Source organism: Parasteatoda tepidariorum, chromosome 7 (genome assembly GCF_043381705.1).
Source record: "Parasteatoda tepidariorum isolate YZ-2023 chromosome 7, CAS_Ptep_4.0, whole genome shotgun sequence".
Taxonomy (NCBI): Eukaryota; Metazoa; Arthropoda; class Arachnida; order Araneae; family Theridiidae; genus Parasteatoda; species Parasteatoda tepidariorum.
In genome coordinates this window covers 84,951,253-84,972,727 of record NC_092210.1, presented here as the reverse complement: position 1 = coordinate 84,972,727, position 21,475 = coordinate 84,951,253, and the positions used below count along the sequence as shown (strand labels likewise).

Sequence of the window (21,475 nt, the reverse complement as noted above, 5' to 3'; positions counted from 1 at the left end):
AATATTTATGCCAGGAAAAACAAGAACGCTATAACGTGTCTATGCTGTTTGATTGTCGGAGGTAACAGAAAAAAGTTACATTGTGATTATTAGATACAGGAAATCATCATCAGGTAACCAAACAAGTATACACGTCTCACTTTCATCACAGGTGATTCTTTAGATTTCGACAGTGTAGTGTGTATATGTTTCGCTTTATTATTTTGCCTTTTAAATGGTGTAAATTTTTTACTTTGTTTTCGACAAGTTTTCCAAAATAATTAAGGTTCGCCCTTATAAAACATCCCTGCATAATCACCCGGTGATGAACAGCTTATTAAACATGATTAACTTATTAAACATGATTAACTTATTAAACATTATGAACAACTTATTAATATGATAAATAATTTTTTAGTCATATCAAAAAACAAAAAAAATCTGGTTGGTTGAATTTAGAGTTAATTGCTAAAAGTGTCAGATGCAGTTATACTGTGCTAAATACAAATGTTATCACGAATACTTAAATCAGTGAAATCAAATGATGGCAAACTATGGTTGGCATGAAAAAGGGTTGTAAGGTTGCACGGATGATTGTTTGTCATGATTAGGTTGTCCGGTGCTATGCGTAAATCAGGGGATACAGCGCTCACCTATTAGTTGATGATAATGAATTGACCCAGGTTCGAATCCCAGTGATGGCTAACAGACTACTCCCTGCTCATGAGTAAGAAGCCCCTTGTTGTCGGATTAGCAATGGATGATTTCCGTCTTATTCCTCTTCATATAACGCAAATGCTGCTAAAATTATGCCATGAAGACTGATTTATCCAAATGCTTGATCCAAGAGTTCTCTTGCCTTCTACGTTGGATTCAAAATTACAATACTAAAGAGTTAGGGCCGGGAGAGCCTGGTTGGTCCAAGAGGTCGCGGGTTCGATCCGCGCAGACCGAATACAGTAGTGTAATAGTGACTGATGCACGTTAAATCTGTCGAGTATCAAAGTCTTCCATGTTCCCGTAACAAATCATACATCTGGGGGTACTGATTCAGAAGTTTCCTTGTCTTCTGGATTGGGTTCAAAAGTACAAGGCTACGGAGTTGAACATTTGTAGTCGTAAACCCAAAATTGGGTCGACTGTTCAACGACTGTTATAAAATAAAATTAAAATGCTAAGGCTAAAGTTAAAATACTAATGTTCAACTACGTAGTCTTGCCATTTTGAATCCAATCCAGAAAACAAGGAAACTCCTGGATCAAGTATTGGGAAAAAATTTGCCTTCATGGGGGACTTTTTTATGGAACTAACCAGCATTTGCGTTACATGAAGAAGATCACGAGAACCTTCCACGGTTAGCCTGAAGGCAAAGGGAATCTTACCCATGATCCGTCTACCACTGAGGATATTTCACGTCAGTACTGTGGTCGGCGCAAGCTGGATGCAGAATTCGTATCGACCAGCCATTGCGGGGATGCGAACCCGGTTCACCTCATTGCATGGCGAACGCTCTACTGAGCCACCGCATCTCATTATGAACCATTATATTTTTTAGAGGTAACCAACATAATTAACTATCACCTCAATGTAGAAATTTAGACCAACTTATGATGGTCCAATATAAGAATAGCAACTGGCGTTGTGGTTTGTTTACGTTGAACCATCACGAATTTCCATCGTAGTATCTAAGAAATTAAATCTTTGAACGATTATGAACTAACACCATCCCAATGAAAAATTCGAACAGATTTATGATGGTTCAACATTTAAAAAAATGTTCAGATGGTATATTCCTGAGAACCAACGAGAATTCCCATTAAACCATCAAAGATCATCATGGATTGTTGGACCATGAGAATCAAACTTCTCTTGATGGTTAACCATCATAGTATTAAAGTAGCATTTTCCATCATGGAATTGGAAGCTTGTTGACATATCAAAAACTATGAACACGTAATGAAAATTTTGTATGATGGTGACCATCAAATGATGTTGACCCATCATGGATCGCACTGAAACCAACATAAACCATCAATTTTTTTTGATGGAACCATCAAGAACTTTGACTTGGGCTACTGGCCCTGATCACTGTGATTAAGTTAAACTGTCTCAGTGGTAGACAGATAACCAATTTGAGTCTCTTTGAGTTAGCTAAACCATGACAGATTTTCGTGATTTTCGTCATTGTGTAACGCAAAGGAGATTGAGTTCTCCACGAATGGGAGTTTGTTCCTTTACTTAATCTAGAACGTCACTTGCTAAAAACGCGGAATTAGACTTCGATGGTCGCGTGCATTATTCTAAAAAGTGTTTTCTCCTAATAACCAGAAATATTTTTCTATTTTAAATTAAATTGACAAGAATTGACTTAAGATACGTATACATGAAAACTTACATTTTATTTTATTTTATTTTATAACCGTCGTTGAACAGCCGACCCAATTTCATGGGTTTACGACTACTTACGTTCAACTCCGTAGCCTTGTAATTTTGAACCAATCCAGAAGACAAGGAAACACCTGGATCAGTACCCCCAGAGGTATTGATTTGTTGTGGGAACATGGAGGACTTTGAGACTCGACAGATTTAACGTGCATCAGTCACCATTTACTACACGGGGAGTCTTCGGCCGGCGAGGATCGAACTCACGACCTCTTGGATATGGGCCCAGCGCCCTACCGACCAGGCTATCCCGGCCGAAAACTTACATTTGTAGAAAAGATAATTTTTCCTGAGTATTTAATAGAACAAGTAAGAGAAGTATTTAATATACAGTCTCTGGCCAAATTATTAGACGCACTATAAGATTCTATGTAAAATCTTAATTATCAGGTAATACTATACAGTTTTATTGTTTTTACGCGACTGAAACCGGTTTGCACTTGTTTACGCTAGTGCATCAATTGGTTGAATTAGACGATATATAATATATATTCGACGATCTAATAAATTCCATGATATATTATATAAATATAGAATATTTAATATATTAGGTATTATATTAGTATATTGTAATAATTAGACCAAATTATTAGAAACACTATAGTTTTTTAATAATGACATGTTTTGCACGAGTTTATATGCAATACTTTTAAATTTAAACATACATGTAATAGGTCTTTATTCAGGAGATTTTTCATAAATTGCCTATTTATTATTAACGTATTGCAATACAATGTTAACCATTAGATACACGAACGCAAACGAGTGCAAACCGGTTTCAGTCACATAAAAACAATAAAGCTGTATAGTATCACCTGATAATTAAGATTTTACATAGAATCTTATTCATTATTATTATTATAGAAGTACCTTATTCCAGCTAACTTTTTATGGTTTGGATAAAAACAACCAAATTTATTATGAATTCTCCTAGAGCAAATAGACGTAAAATTACTATTTATTTAAATTTAAACGATTTTTCATGACTAAATTTGTCGATCTTATAAACAAGAAAACGATATGATTATTTTTATATTAAAAACAAAAATCACATAATAAATATACTGGGTGTTATTAAAACTTTACGTAATAAGTAAGGTAAGAAGTATTACTTTACGTAATAAGTAATAAACTAATATTAAGCACGTAAAGGGGCACTGGTTTCTGATTTGCCTATGATAGCTGACAACAGAGAAATACTGTATGAACAATATTTCAAAAAAATTATCTTATTTTCAATTTTTTTGTATATGCATTAAAAAAAAAATTAGGAGTAAAAATTACCAATGGAAAAATTTCGAATTTGAAATGAAAGTTAAATTTGGATTTAAAAAAAAAAGTAAGTGAAAAATAATTTATTTATAGAGTTCTTGAGGTCAAGAATTATGAGCACGACAGAAAAATACAAAGCATTGTCGAAGAATATTCTACTAATAGTCTTATAACAGAATAGAAACGTTAATTTTGTTTTATGAAAGTTACATATTTTATTGATATTAAATCTTAAATTTAGGTATAATAAAAGTTAAGTTAAAGAAAGAAAGAAAAAAGAAGGGACCGTTGTGCAAACTTAAACATAAAATTAAAGTTAGCATGTGAATTAGCACAAAAAGCGCCAAATTACATTTAAAGATAAATATGATAGTGTGGCAACCTAAAGAATCGTAGACAAAGAACTTGACGATTTCAAAAATAAAACTTAGCATGTGATTCTTTGGGCAATTTGCCAGATGTTGCTTTGAAACTTTAAAACGAAAAGGGAGAATTAGAATTGAAAATTAGAATTTTTCTTGAGAATTCTTAATTTTTATTGTTTGGATAATAATGTTTGTCACATATTTTGTTTTATGCTACTTCAATTTTATGAAAGCTTATCGCATATGCACTTGACATATGCACTGCATATGCATCGCATATGCACTGACAATTTTCTCTCGGATAAGAGCCAGCTTTTATAAAAATACGAAAGCTGCGCTTTAAAACCCTTATTGGTGTCAATTGGCTTAATAAGCCTTTTCTTCCCCAAAATTGGTGTCAATTTTAGATAGCAATAATGTTAAATAGTAATACATGGAGATTTCTGTTTTAACCATTTTCCAGTATAAACTTTAATTCATGATTTTAATTATTTATTTTCAGAACAAATTAACAACTCAAAATGTCTTATTCTACACATTAAATCTTTTCGAAATAATAGTCTTTTTTTCGGTTAGTAGATTCGCGGAAAAAGATTTATTATTATTATTATTATTAAACTCCCGAACTGAAACTTAAAAAAATAAAATTGCCACAATAAGCTCAATCAGTTAGGATTCCTTAGCTTACAAATATTGGAAACCGTCCTAAAATATAATCTTCGACAGTCTCTTGGTATCAAGTGTTTTCTCAGGAAAATAATGCATTCACAACGTAAACCGATATGATTTCTATTTTATTTCCTATTTTTGAAAATGCGTTTCATTTTCTTTATAGTGCCATCTCTCTCTCTCTCTGGTTTGCCTGTTTAGGCAGATGATTGCGATTGTTCTTGTTTTCCAGTGGCNAATTCATATGCACTTGCATAAAAGGGGCATTTTATGCATTTATAAATTGTAAACCTTACTGACAATTTTCTCTCAGATAAGAGCCAGCTTTTATAAAAATACGAAAGCTGCGCTTTAAAACCCTTACTTGGTGTCAATTGGCTTACTTGCCCAAAATTGGTGTCAATTTTAGACAGCAATAATGTTAAATAGTAATAACTAATATCAAATTATAATGTATGGACGCCTACCCGAAAAAGTTTTACATGGCGAATTCTGTTTTAACCATTTTCCAGTATAAACTTTAATTCATGATTTTAATTATTTATTTGTGGAACAAATTAACAATTCAAAATGCTTTATTTTTCACAGTAAATATTTTCGAAATAATTAACATTTTAATAATTATTTCGAATTAATTAACAATTCTTTTATTTCGAATTAATTAACAATTAACGAAATAATTAACAATTCTTTTTTTCGGTTAGCATATTCCAGATAAAAAACTTTTTTTTTATTTATTATACTCCCGTGCTAAAACTTTAATCATATATATATCAACAACATATAACAACTTATATAACATATATATATATATAGTAAATAGTTTTTGCACTTATATTATTTTGTGCCTATATTAAGGTATCATGATAACATTACCAAATTTTGACACAGATCACAAAACAATATTTTTTGCCAATATTTTAAAAAATCATTCAAAAGAACTCGGTGGTTTTTGATGTTCTAATAGATCCAAAAACAAGGTAAATTTTAATATATTCTGGGAGTTTTTACCATTATTTATTTTTCAGTCTGGAAATTAAATTGAAATAATACTAATAATTTTAAATTTAGCAAATTCGTAAACTTTCTTATCTATTATTATAGTTAAGGAACGCTTTATAACGATAATAAATTTTAACTAAATGCTACATTTTCTTAATCAAATAATAATTAATATTTCTGAAGATTTTATTGATAAAAACTAAGACGCTTTGAGCTTAAAGGTTAGACAGGATGTTAAAACTCATTTGCTTAGGTAAATTTTAAGTATTTTAAATGTTTTTAGATTTAAAAAGAAATGCTCAAAAATGTAGAAAACATTTAATTCATTATTTAGGAAATAATTTTCTTTCCTTAGGGAATTTTTTAATGAAACTGCAACTTTTAATAAATTTCACCATATAAGGAACTCTCTTTTCAGTCGTTAATTAAAAAATCGAATTATATAAATTGTAAAACACGAAATCTTCCCGGCTTAAGAAAATGAAACATGCCAAGTTTTACTTTAAAGTAATTGCTTGAAAGCCATTTTAACCTGATATTTGTAAAATATTAATAGCTCCAACCATAATTAAATTATTGTATCCTCTTTAACTGTATTTAATGCATGAAAATTACTTCATTATTTACTTTAGTGGAATTTCATGCAAATCAAACTAGGTTTCTCTAAAATTATATTATGACAGGAATTCACATATAGCTTGATTCTGATGAAATCTAACTTTCATTAGCCTGCTCATTTGTTACAAAAGCGAGAAAGGTTATATTCTATTTATGATCTACGATTTTATTATTTTGTAAATCAATATACACTATGAATTAAAATACATTAATCTTAAATGTCTTAATTCGTGAGCAAAAAGTGTATTTTTTATCATTTCACGTCATCATTATGAGTAATCAATATGTTCTTTCATTGAGATTAATGCACCTTCCAAATAACGCAACAGAAGTTATTCATAAAATTCCATCGATATTTATAAAAATCGAAATCATAATCTGCAGAGGCTGTTGGTTGCGACAGCTGAGATAGCATGAAAAGCCGAGGTAGAAGGATCGAGTATTGGATCGAAGACCGAAGGTAGGAGGACGAACCGGAACAGCTACCCGGTGACGCCCACCTGCAGTATGAGATGTTTACAATCGAAAGTTTAAGTTTTAATTGTTCTTTTGATAACAACTTTTAAATGTTTTTAACGAATAACCTGTTAATTGGAGTTCGTGTCTTGATGGTTTGTTATCTTTTACTATTAAAGAGGATGTTTCATTGCCATATTGTTAAAGATACACCTTACAGCAAGGGGGATAAAAGCGAGTAACAGAGATCCCCCCCACATCATCATCAACAGTCAACAGCCATATTGTTTCATTTGATGTCTTACATTTTGAGTAGATGTGGATATTTTATAAACTTGATATTTTATTAAGCAAAATATTTTAAAAAAAATATTAGTTTCTTAATTTTTTTTAAGCGCTTGAAGATGAAGGGGTAAAATACTGTTTAGATTTGAAGTTCTAATACTGTGTTCCTCAAACAATTCCCTGTGCTTTTCCGAAAGGTAAGGCGTATTATTTTTTTTAAAAAAGATGAAGTTTAAAATTGAATAATATATGATAATCATGGGTGTGCAGGTAAATTAATTGAGGATCTAATATTTGCCAATATTTAGGTGAGGCATTAACTTTAAAAATAAAGCAGCGTTTTTAATACCAAAAATTTTCGACGAAAAGCAACACTATCCGGACGTTAGCCAAATATAATTCCATTTTGCAAATCAAACAAAACAACCTAATCCCTCTAATTAAATTTGTATTTCAATCAAGAAAAAAATTCGTAAATGTGATGTTGCTAAAATTATTAAACGTCAAATTTCGCGAATCTGCAATATTTGAATATTTCTTCATTTTATGTTTTTGTTGACTACAAGGGGAAATGAGTCCAAAATTTAAAATTTTTGATAGATAAACTGTTATGCCAAGCAAGCTTAAATATCGAAATAACTTTGCATAGTCAATGCTATTTTTGTCGTACCCGATTCTAAATACAACACTTAGTTGCTATATAAAATTTAATGCTCAGCATTGAATTTTCAACTTCAAAGATGCTCCGTGACTAAAAAAGTTTGAGAGCCTCTGGACTAGTTTATCAATTTCTTTTCTTTTCAACACTTTGCTGTAAGCAGAAGTTTCTGACATTTCCTCTCAAGTGCATGAAGCGAGAGATAATCTTAAATGCCCACCGCAAAGCTACATACCCTTTTTCTTGATAAACGGATGTCCTTCCCTTATAAAGGTAAATAAAAAAATTAAATTATAGTTATAAAATATCTAATCCTGAGATAATGTTAGTATTTAACTTAGATCTCTTCGTTTCAAATTCAAAAAGCAATAGATTATTCTTTTTTTTATATATAAATTATTTTGTAAGGAATTTCTTAGTGAATCTAATAACATTAAAATTAGTCTCAAAATGCTACTAAAGCAGAGGTGCCTCACTTCGGATAAACCCAAAGAAGAAGAGACATTAAAATTAAGAAATAAATAAATAACATCTATATTTTTGTACAAGATGTTTCATATACTGGATTGGAGGGAAAGTTCTGTCGTATTTCAAATAGGCAGGTGATTTTTCTTGTAAATAAAAAAAAAAACATCTGCCGAGTGAGTCAATCGGATTTTTTTGTTTTTGTTTTTTTAGTTGCTGTATAATATAAGAGGTGCCTTTTTTACCGTTCATCATTTACTTGTGATATTTAAAGAGAAAAACATGTCAGTAGATAAAGTGCATTTACGACACTGCATTTTATATGAATTCCAGAAAGGAAGCATCGCATCGGTTGCATGTAAAAATTTATGTGCGGTATTTGGAAAAGATATTGTAAATGTTCGTACTTGTCAAAGATGGTTTAGCAAATTTTGTTCCGGGGATCTGAGCCTCAAAGAAAGTGATCGATCTGGACAACCATCCAAGATCGATAATGATGTTTTGCGATCCACATCGGAAAATAATCCACATTTAACAAGTCGAGAAATTGCAGAAGAGTTTGGCATTCATCATACAACTGTTGGAGATCACATTAAATCTCTTGGATTTGTGTTAAAGCAAAGTGTTTGGGTTCCACATGAATTAACGGAAAAGAATTTATCTGATCGTGTAACAATGTGTTCATCACATCTGATTAGCACAATGTGGAGCCGTTTTTTGGACAGTCTGGTTACTGGAGATGAAAAGTGGATTCCTTACAAGAATATTAAGAGAAAAAAATCTTACTGCAAACTAGGAACATCATCAGCAACAGTTCCAAAACCAAGTATCCATCAACGAAAAGTAATGCTTTGTTTGTGGAGGGACAGGGAAGGTCCAGTTTACTACGAGTTGCTGAAACAAGGAAAAACCATCAACGCTGATCTGTACTGCAATCAGCTGGATAAATTGAATGCAGCTATCAAAGAAAAAAGGCCAGCATTGGCGTCCAGAAAAGGAACAGTGTTCCACCACGATAATGCTCTTTCACATACTGCAATGGTGACACTACAAAAACTGAATGCGTTAGGATGGGAAATCCTTAGTCACCCAATTTTATGTACTTTTGAAAGAGTTACGTAGCGTGAAAATATCTTTTGTGATGTAAGTACTTTTTTTGGTATTAGAATATTATATTGTAACAAAGTAATTTTGTTTAAACAAATAAAAATTACTAACCGAATATGTAAGTGGACACCTTAATTAACATTTCAATAAAAGAAATTTGTTTTGTTAATTAACTAGCATTGTTTTTAACAAATGAAGCTTAAATGGCGTCTTGGGGACGATTGTAACAATAAGTAAAGGGACGATTTTAACAGCTGAAAATAAATAATCTTATGTTTACAAACCATTACTTAACTCTTTAAGAACCACCAATAGTTTCCTATATCATTTATATTATGTTGCATGTGCATTATTTTATTTGTCACCTTTCACAGCATAAATTAAAATTTTTAACCCCTTAAAGTTAAAAGTTTAACCCTTTAGGTCTCTGCTCATTATTATTTTTACTCCTAAAATATCACTACTATTTTGATCAATAAAAAAATATATCACAACTATGATAATATGTATAATTAACTATGTTTTAGTTGAATTTATGAACTGTTACAATTGACCCCGTAAGTGGGGACAATTGTAACAAGTGCACGACTGTCAAAAATTGTTAATAACTAATATAATAATATTTAAAATCAGGTATTTATTTTTTTTCTAGTAGAGGATAGTCTACTTCACTCGTCTGTCAATTAATACTAATAATATATTGGATTTTTTGTTAGTTAAAAATAGTTAAGTAAAAAATGTTACAATTGACCCCACTCTCCCCTACTGTTCTCAAATGAAGTTATATATGGTGAAAACGAGTCAAAAATTGAGGAAAATGCTATCATTTTCCATAATCCATCTCCTTCTCACTTCCGTCAAACTGATCCGCTTTCGCATTACGAGAAGGGGAAAACCACGAAAGCATCCCACGGTTAGCCTGATGGCAGGAGGATTCTAAACCATGATCATAATTGTGATCCATGACCATGATTCTAACCCGTATCACTGTGGATATTTTATGTCAGCACTGTGGTCGGTGCGAGTCGGGTGCAGAATGCGTACCGATAAGCTAACGCTGAAATTCGAACATGAGTCACCTCATTAAATTTCATGTTAAATAAGCAGTTACTCACCGGAGAGCTTCAGATGACCGTCAACTGATATTAAATTGCAAAATAAAATGACCACCTTTCGCTATAGTATAATAAAAGTTTTGGCTATAATTTTAAAAACTCTGCCTTTTCTTAAAAAAATTTGATGTGTAAACTGGCATTGATAAATTGAATCGTTCGGCAAATTTAATTTTTGAAACTATCTCTTTGTAGGTAATAGTGTAGGCAATTCCGTGACTGTATTACTGTTTTAAGAAGCCTTAACTTTAAGACGATAAACATCACAATCCATTAAGTGATAAATTGGATTGAAAAAGCAGATAAAAATTCAGTGTTTGAGAATATAGTGTAGAGAATATGAACAAAAATAAAGCGAAATATAATCGTGAACAAAACAAATATTATGAAATCAAAGTTTTAAATTGTTTCTAATTTAGGACACTTACTTTATCACTTACTTCATTTATTATCACTACTTACTATTCCATTTCATTTTGTTTTGTAAAGTTAAAGTACAGAGTTAAAAATTAAATTATATTAAAATCTTAAACAAAAAAGTAAATTCATGAAAAATATCTGTATGGTAAAATTGCCATGTCCCAAAACGAAATTGCTATAATATAAATTTTAAGTTGACAGATTATTTAACTTGTGTATACAACAAAAATCTATCACCTCCTACTTTCAAATTAAATACATTTATTTTTTCATACCAATTATATCTCAAACCAGCATTTGTTGACACTATTTTTAAAGATTTTTAAAACGTCGCATAATAAACTGCCGTTGTAAAACGAAAAACTTCCTCGAAACAGATATTATATAAATTGACAGGCATCGTTATAAAAAATACCAAATATTTTTAACATGCTTCAACTTTTGCAAATAAGTTTCCATTCTCTATAATTACCACATTTTTACTCTCACTTAGTTGTCATACTTAAAAATAATGATACAACGACGTTACTATAAGGCAGTCATTTTCATTATACGTGACAGTTTAGATTTTTTATTATTTTTTTTAAAAAAACTGAATTTTGCATGAATTAAAAGCTCAGAGATACTGCAGTAAAGACTTTTCTTAAACAAAATTTTAAGATAATGAAAAATTGAAACTTTCACTGTTTTTTAAGTTTTACGCTATGGAATGTTTGACATTCTTGAAATAAATGCATATATTATGAAAAGATTCAATCTATATTATAATAATAACTTTACATTATAATAATAACATCAAAAAAACTGAAAAATTTTTATGACAAAGTTTAAAATAATTGTCTTGTGAAATTATTTTGCTCTCATTTCAAATTCTTCTAAAAATAATGTTATAAGCAATAACGAATGAAAATATGTTTTTACTAACGATGCATAAATTTATTTATTGATTTTTATTTGTGTATCGTCCAGAAATGCTTGAAACTATATATTTTAAAATTAAAATTCCAATTTTTATAAATATGAAAAGCTTCTCTAATATAATATTAAATTTTTGTGCACTTAAGTCTAATATTGTAATTTTTGATAAATTGCATGCAAGATCTAAATAAACTACACAGAAAAAAGAATACAACAAAGCGTTGTATTTGCAACAATTTTAAGAAATTCAGAAACTATGGCTTTTAATAGAAACTTGGCATGTCGTGAATATCTATTTTAGAAACTTCACACATGTATGAATAAAAAACCGTAAATTTTCCCTTTTTTTATTAAAACTTTTTTTTATCTTCATAACAATTAAAAAGAAAGTTATAAAATTAATGGGATTACTTCTTTTTTTCGGTTAAAAAAAAGAACCCCTCATAATCATTAATGACTTTATGATATACTTATCAAGAGCGTTGAAACAGAAGTTATTAAAACATTTTTTTTAAGTCTTTAAAGGTGTTAAATTTGACACATGTATTATAAATGCAAAGATGTAAAGAAATTCTGTGAATCTCTATAAAAAATTACATTTTAGAATTGAGTGTGATTTTTATATTTATGTAACAAAAACAATTTTGACTCTGAATCAGGGGCTTTAAGAATTAGAAAAATGATGTTAGTTTCCAGCAAAACGTTCTGTGGAAGCTAGTAAAAATATTAGCACCTCTCCCGTTATAAAATTTAGATAATTATACATAAAGATTTTAAGATCCCGTTATAAAGATTTCTTCTGCCAAATTTGAAATTTTCTTGAATATTACTATGCACAAAAACCAAATACTTAGATTTGGAATATTTATCACAAGTGAATGAAAGACTTATTAAATTACAATAAAACATAAAATGTTTTGAAAGAAATTTTAAAATATTATGTTTTTATGATCAAATATGTCTATTATATGAGAATTCGCAATTACGCGTAATTAAATTTATTATAACTGGGTTTTTTTCTATTTTTTTTCTCGCAAATTTATAAATTTTGTTACAACTTCTTCAAGTCCACTTGACCCGAAGACTTTCGAAGAGGACTTCCGAAATCACAAACTGAGCATAAAAATTACTCAATTGCTGTAAATAAAAAGAAATGATAATTATTTTTTTTTCTAAAATAAAATGAAATTGAAATAAATTAATTCAACTGATTGAATTTAATTTAAAATTAAATTAAATCAAAGTTTTTCCATATTTAATACAATATTAAAACGTCTCGGAAATTTCGAATTGCGCATTTAAGCGACTTTTTCTTGACAAGCTCGATTTAGCACCGATTTCATCATAAATCCATGAGGTTTTACAAAAATTAAAGTCACACATTTTTATACGGTACGGTTTTCCGAAATCCTTCTACTGTGTTTTTCGATTTCAATTCCACAGTTATTTTTATGGATTTCTAGATTATTTTAATTCCTATATTTTTAACACGATATTATTGCAAAATCATGACAGATTTTTTCAATCAGTGTTGAAAATACGAGCGAGGACGCAAATAAATATATCGATCGATTTTCATTCTCAAACCAAGTTATTTACATAAATATTAAACTATAAAAAAAAAATTCTGATCTTAATTAAAAAGCAGCAAAAAATATACTCGCCGCTAAAAATTTATTAGTCGCCAGTGGCGTCTGGGTAACCTTATTTGAACAATGATGTAAACACAAGTGTGATGAAATATGTTTCTATTTTCGTTTTGAAAATCAATTAAAAAAGATTTTGTTCAAGTTTCTGTACTATATATTTTTCTATAAGATTAAGGTGTTTGCAAATTATACTAAAAACATTAATCTTCTGCATTAATTTTAAAACTTCCAGAAAATTTAGACTAAAAATTATCATAAAATGTAATGTATCCAACTTTTTAAAAATTAGTTCGCTTCATTTGAAATTCATATTTATATATATTTAAAATGCAAGAATATTTTCAGATAGTATACATATTAGGGATTATTTTTATCACATATTCATGAAATCCATGAACTGAAAAAGTGCTGAGTCTAATTATTATTTCCTCCGAGGCTCACTGAATTTGAAATGCCGTTTCAGCAGATTCTATTTATTTCCAAGTCACGTATATTTTATTTAATTGTAGCATGTCGACCTCGATTATGCTTTTTGCAGTTGATAGATTTGTTTGCAAAGTTTTAAATGAAACATTTTAGCAAAGTAATCTAATAGCACATGAAATTGAATTAGGCTGCATTTCGTTCTCGATTGCTTACAAATTATCTACACACCAAAAAATTTAAGCAAAGTTCTTGTATTTAAAGACGTTTATTAGTATTAGGAATAAATTTTTTTCGCCATTTTATTTTCGTGCAAAGAATTCCGAAATATTATATTAACGTGGTTTGATTCTTGTTTCGTATAATTAGTCGAGTTACAATTACGTAAATTTAACCCTATAAAAACTTTTTTTTCAATAATATTATGCCTTCATATTTATGAGAATGAAATTGATTACATTAAAGAAATTCCTTTAGCTTATTTAATAAAATTAATATGATCCTTAAGAGCATTTTCATGAAATGAGTAGGACTTTTTAATTTTTACCTGCTGTTAGGAATTGGCATTAAGCTTGAATTTCAGTTATTAAAACGAACCGAATCTATAAATCATGAGTTTATAACTCGATGAAAATTGATAACAACGAAAGAATTGATAACAACAAAAGAATTGATCTCACAGAAAAAAATAGCTCAACTGTGTTGACCTCTCACCTTGACCCTACACTAATCTTTACTGTTACCCACATTTATGTAAGCAAAGCTCACCGGTCATACAATTTTGTATTTTCTGAAGTTATCAACAGGTAGAAGTTCAAATCATAGGTTGGACAATAACTCCCTATCAAAATTTAAAAATTAATGAAATTGATGGGAAGCATAATTCCCACAAACTTAAAAAGGGTTAAAATAACTTTAAAACTTTAGATTTTTTGTTAAACAAAACAAAGTTAATCGGAAAGACTTTTATAAAATATGAAACTAGACTTACGGGGTATAAATTATCTTTTCGAAACATTTTCTATAATATAAAGATGAAAAAATCGTCATACCTTTACTATATCATTAAAATTGTTTCGTACAAACTCTTCATTACGTTTAACATTTTGACAAATAGTTGGGTATCATTTGATAACAATAATCAAAACGATAATAAAAGTTGACAAAATAGCAATTTAAAATTGTTTAGAAATTGTCACCATTTCAAAATAATCTGTGGATGTTTCTGGAGTAGGTTGGAATAGTTAAGTTTTTTAAGTTAAGTTTCAGTTTTACTCGCTGTTACAAATAAACATTATGAGATTTGAGGGAAAATATTGTGTTGGTTTACATAATTTAAATCCAGAGAAATTGTGACTAAAAAGAACTACACCGAATGAGTTAAATGCAAGATAAATTATATTTACGATTATGGTAACATGGTGGTAAAGATTATTTCTCAATGGTATCATGGTGGTATTATAATTTCCCTAACATGGCAAAACTCCATTTTTAGTTAAGGATAACATTATTACTTGAACAATCCAAAACATAGATTAAATAGTTCTTTGCTCCATTAATTTATTTTCTGTTTAAAGTAGAAGCTTTTTAAAATATATTGCAATTTATGTTATTTTATTCAACTTATATAGCGTAACTTATCATTAGCAGCTAAAAATATTTAATATTCATGAAAACACATTTATAAAGAAAAGATAATTTAAGAAAAATTTAGTTGATTTTAAATTAAATCTCAAAATATCTTTCAGAAAACACTGTATGGCCAAAAGAAACTTTTAAATTTGAGTTCAAAGCTTATTAAGGAATATTAAAAGCGCGTAAACGCAAATTTGTAAAAAAATATTGTCCAATTATGAAAAAGTTTTTTTTTAATTATTCTTTTGTTTTAATCTGTTACAAATAACTAAATCAAAGGCACTATAAGCATTTTTGCACTTGAAATTGTGTTTAAATAGTTACTAAAAAAAGAGAGGAATTAATGAAGTCGCTATATACAGACTCTATTATAGAATTAATTTAAAATATTTTAACAAAAGCTTTCAAAAATAAATTTATTCACTTTTTTCTTTACTTATGTTTCCAAGCATAGGCTAATTAATCTAACTTTAAAACAGTTAACATTGTTGAAAACTTATTTATAACTTGATTTTAATTATAAAAAAAAGTAAAAGGAAAAAAGAGAGAACATAATTTATGATTATCCCAAAAGAAAAGTTGCGAAAGTTTTTAGTGTTTTTTTAACCCTTAATTATGTAGAATTTAATTAAGATGAAGGGCAATTAAGGAAATAAATTAATTTAAACTTTTAAAGTCTCGAAAATATTATGCATCATTAATGTAAGAATTTTAAGTCAAAGATAAATTATTTAATATTCAATTGAACGTAAAAATGTCCGATTCACTAGTTTCGATAATTGACTTTAACCATTAAGAAAGTAATTTAAATGTAATAAGAGTTCCGTAAAAATGATTATTAAATAAACTGATTTTATGAAATGTATATTAATAATTTAAAGTTGTGTGTATAACCATAAAAAAATGTGTGTGTTCCCATTTAAAATATTTTAACTAATCTCAAGGAGTAGATAAATCAGTATTAGTTTATTCATTTTTAAATTATATTCATTCCTAAAGTAAAGAAATTAAGTGCCAATACATGAATATTTACAGCAAAGAGAATTTATAGTACCGGTCAAAAGTTAAGACTCGCTCTTGAATTTTTAAAATTGAACAAATAACAAGGTTTTTAAACTGAAAATCACAGCAAATTAACTTTATTTTCATATTTTCAGATACACTTGCGCCGTAAGTACTATAATTTTATGCATAACTTATGAATTATCTCATTTTATGTTCGTAGAAATATGCTCCTTTAGCCTTAATCACAGCAGCGCATATTTTTGGCGTTCTCTCTATTAGTTTTTGCAATGTTCTTGTTGAGATATGGTTCCAGCAAATAAGTAAAGACTCTCAAAGTTTGTTTTGATTGGTACATCGCATTTTTCTAAGGTTTCTATCGAGTTATTTCCACAATAGCTCCATAGGATTAATAATCTTCGGATTTAGGGGCCAATCTATGTATATCAGTACTTTTTTTCTTTTCTTTTGATTCGAAATTTTTTCTACGCAATTTCTATGAATGTTTCGGATCGTTATCTTGCTGAAAAACAAATCCTTGACCAACGATTCTCTGTGTACATGGAAAAGCACAACTCTGCAATATTCTATAATAATATTTTTTATCCATAATTCAATTTATTCTAACAAGATCTCCAACCTTGTCACCGGCAAAATATCCCCTTACCATGACTGAACCTCCACCACGTTTCACAGTGTGTAGCATACATTGATTTGTCATACGTTTACCATCTAAAGGGCAACCAAACTGCCTTCGTTTGCTTCCAACAATTCAAATTTTGACGCTTCATAAACGAAACGTTTGACTACTGTTCTAAAGATCGGTTAACGTGTTTTTTAGCAAAAGTTTTAGTGGTTTTCATTTGGATGTAATGTAAATACTAATTATTTTCATATCAAAAATTCTTGAAAAATGTGATTTTACTCATGTAGTTAAATTACAAGTTACTTTGATATTTGGGTTGTGTATAAAAAAACGCGAAAGTACAAAAATAATAATAGTGTTTCACAACTTACCCTATGATGATAGGCTATATATCAAAGGATGCTAAAAACATGATTGATTATTAAAAAATAATTTCATTGCTATTATGAGTATTCAGATTGAATCCTATTACCGTCAAGCAATCTGAAAAACATTTTCGTGGTTTTCCTTTGCTCTTATAGAAAAACTTGATTTATTTTTACATAGTTTTATTTAAAAAAATATATAGATAGGTTACTGTAATCTCTTTTTAATAAATATGATTTTTCATGATATTTAGATGTGGTATTTTTTTTTTAAATTGTTACGCATCGCATTTTTTTAGTTATAATAATTGATTTTAAAGCAGCAATAGTGCTCTAATAAAATTCAAAGGGTTTTAGTTTTCAGTTCGTTCCGTTAAATGCATGCATCACATAAAAAAATATTTTAAAAAATGCTGAAATAAGCATTTATACTGTAGTTATGATAGAGTTATACTCTTCCAACTAGTAACTATAATTGAATAAGCAAATATCATTCATTCAGTTGTCGAAAGTATGTATTTTCGTGTAATCGGAATGATCTCTGGTTTTAAAACTTCAATAAACAAACAAATAAATTACAAGAGATATATAGACGTCTTTAAGCAACATACAAGACAATATACTGGTTTGCAGAAATAAAAAGAAGTTAGAATTTGAATTAAACTGCTTTTTAATGATAGTCACTGATTACTCGTAATGCTTTTGTACGGTGGGATTTCCGGAAAATAATATCGATGAAGAGTCTCTATTTGTGCGTAAAACCGGTCTTTCTTCGCGGTCTATCAACCGCGATGGTTCAGGGGATAAGGAGTTCACATTNATATTACTAAGTTAAGAACTTCATTTGCATCAAAAATATACAAATTGGAAGTAGTTGCCGACATGTTTCAAGCACTCAGAAACAGGCTCCCATTTTCAAGACTTGTTAGTCGTGAATGATAAGAAACAAACGGCATGTTTCCATTTTTCTATTTCAATTCACCTTTGTTTCTGGCACATCTTGCACCAATTTTCAAGATGTGCACATTCGCATGTGTCACATCTTGAAAATTGGCACCTGTTATTGAGTTCTAGAAACATGTCTATTGTTATTTTCAATTTGCATGTTTTTCACGTAAATTAAGTTTTTAATTAAGCAATATCAAAATAACTTGCGTTATAGTTGAAAAATGCTCAATAGTTTATTGTTAAGTTCTTTTGAACATATCATGAAGTATACGAAATTTATGAAATTTTTTAGCAATAAAATCCAATAAAATGCTAAATTAAAAGAATGCTTAAGATTTGAATATCCAATAAAATGCTAAAATAATTTGTATTGAAATTAACCAATAAAATGCTAAAAGGGCATATCAACAAGCACTTTGAGATAACATTTTCCTCAATAATATGCTCTTAATTGTGATCCTCTGAATGTGTAACGAAGCAAAATGAATTTTGAAAAATAATTATATTTCTAAAAATTAAAATCTATGAAATATTACCTCCTGAAAAGCAAATTATACAATTCCATATAGTCTAGCACTTTGAAATAAAATTTCTGACAACTGTTTACTTTGCTAAGAAATTTAGCAAACAATCAAAAGGTAAAAAAAAGTAATAAATAAAATAAATTATTGTTGAACAAAAGTTCAGAATTCAGAAAAACATGATTAAATTTTTTAAAAAAAATTAGATTTATTAAGCATTTTTTCTTAACTTCAGCAAATAAGGAGTCTACTAGTTTTTTTTCTTCTTTTTTTTTTAATTTCTATCTTCGATTACTGAAATGCTTTTATTAAAGTGGAAATTGCTGCAAGGAATTAAAATTCTTAAAAAAAGGAATCTCTTGCAGGATTCAGTAAACTTAATGATTCCAATAAAAGTAAATAGGCTTTTTAAAGGAATTTGCTTTCTTTAAAATGAAGTAATTACAATTCAAATTGCTTTGATTCCCCCCCCCCAAAGCAATCTTTTTGTAGTTGAACGCTAATAGAGTCTTTTTGAAAACAGAAAACTTTTGCTGGTGTTTTTCTTTCGGGCACGTTCTATTCTACGTTATAATATACATATATATATATGTCTTTCAATACCCATTAATTATGAGAAGATAGGACTCTATAGAGCTATTTCTAATAAATAGATAAATTATGGTTCTGGATGACTTTTGTTTATTCAAATGACTTTTGTTCATTCGGAGTACTTTGATTTTCCCTTTAGTTCACATAGATTTTCCATAACAGAGAATTTAGTATCGAGCACAGAGTATTGTAGTCATAAAGATATGAAAAAGTCACGAAAATGTGGACTATCGTGGCCCTTTTTTTTTGGGGGGGGGGGGGNGATTCTGAAAGAGAATCGGTTGCTATAAATTATTTAACATAATCGAACGTCAACCAAAGCGGAAATTTTAAACATCTCGATTTTTTCTGATGTCGCCCTGTAGACTTCAAGGAATTTTCTGGACTTTCTCAATGATTATCTTTGCAAACATTATTAACTTCAGAAAATAATCTTTTAATTGGAATGTTGACTTGTTACGGCTCTTTCTGAAAGAACGATTTCTATTTTTTAAAATTAATGGGCCTATTCTATTTTAAGCTTTGAACACAAATACGCGTATGAGAAGTTCTATTTAACATCCTAGTTCTCCGAGAAAAAATATTTTCAACTATCTAAGAGGTTTATTTTTTTTATTAAGTTTAAACCTGATGAAAATAGATTGATGGTTAATTACTTTCACCCCATTTTCTCCATTATTTACTTTCATTAATCAATCCCTCTGCAATATAATGAAACCAATTACAAAATACATAAACATTTTCAAAACACAAATATTTGAGAAAACAAAATTAATTAACGAATAAGTGCAAAGGAAAATGTTTGCAAACAAAAAATACCTATTATAATGAAGTATTTAACAATCTATCTTTGAAGGAACTTTTTTTTATATAAGTACATGAGCTAAAAGGTATTAATACTGTATGTTGAAAAAAAAGTGAGTTCCAAAGCTCTTCTGTAAATTTTGTTGAAAATTGTTTATAATTAAACAAATAATATCTCTAAATATACGTGTCACAAATGCAATTTTTTATAAAAAAAATTTATAAAAATTCATCATAAATGAAGCTGCTCTATAAAAATTGCTTTAAAAAAATGCATTTCTTATTCTTGTATTTTCAAGGACTTTTTCCTGAATACGAAGCTCCAAGAGGATGAAAACATATTTCATTTAATAAAAAAAAGTATTTTGTTTATGGTTATGGTTAGCACACATGCGGTGTATTTGGCCATTCCAGGCTATGTTTGCGAACCATCGACGCATACGAAATCGAATTGAGATTTTTCCCTTTTTCTATTTACTTTATATTCCTCACTAGATAGTTTTACGTTAAGCCGTAATTCTTATATACTAAATTAAATAAATGTTGTTTATTATAAATAAAATGCGCCTAAACATAACAGTATGTTATTCTAAAATCCCCCACTCTAACGAAGAACACATTAGTGATGATTTGGCAAATAATACTGAATAAAAGTGAAGAATCATAATTTGAAAAATTTCCCTTTCCTAATGTAACTGATTTGGATTAGTGTTGAGTACTCGAAGATGGTAATATAATTTTCGTTCTTGAAGACTGCTCCAAATAAGACACTTTATTTCTTTTCACAAATGGAAGACCTTGAGACGCAACTAATTGAACAAAATAAATTGTTAATGTCGGCACTGCAGACGAAAGAAGAAACCAGACTCAAAAATGAATATTACTGGTGTGAAAAACAAAATATTTGTCACCTTCCAATAATCTAGTTGAAGTTGATTTTGAGTCTCTAAAAAACTAACTTGGAGTTCATTTTTGCCAACAATTCATCACTACTCATGTTGTAGTTACCAAAAGAACCTCTTATTCTTAACTATTAAATTAATAACAAAAATGTAACACAGAAAAAATATTTAGGAACAAGGAACAAGTAAAATTTTAATGTTTAACTTAACAAAAAAATCTC

At 28.9% G+C, this 21,475-nt stretch overlaps 2 protein-coding genes across 2 annotated transcripts in view; both read left to right on the top strand.

Moving 5' to 3' along the window:
• Positions 1-7,125: 7,125 nt before the first annotated feature.
• The window catches only part of LOC107454552 (zinc transporter ZIP3), a gene marked incomplete in the record, with an annotated part of 74,839 nt that continues 60,489 nt past the window's right edge, over positions 7,126-21,475 (top strand). The window contains 1 exon segment of the mRNA XM_043051860.2: positions 7,126-7,285.
• LOC139426118 (histone-lysine N-methyltransferase SETMAR-like) lies at positions 8,494-9,333 on the top strand. Its single transcript, XM_071183834.1, has one exon. It carries the CDS (start codon positions 8,494-8,496, stop codon positions 9,331-9,333), a length of 840 nt encoding a protein of 279 aa, XP_071039935.1.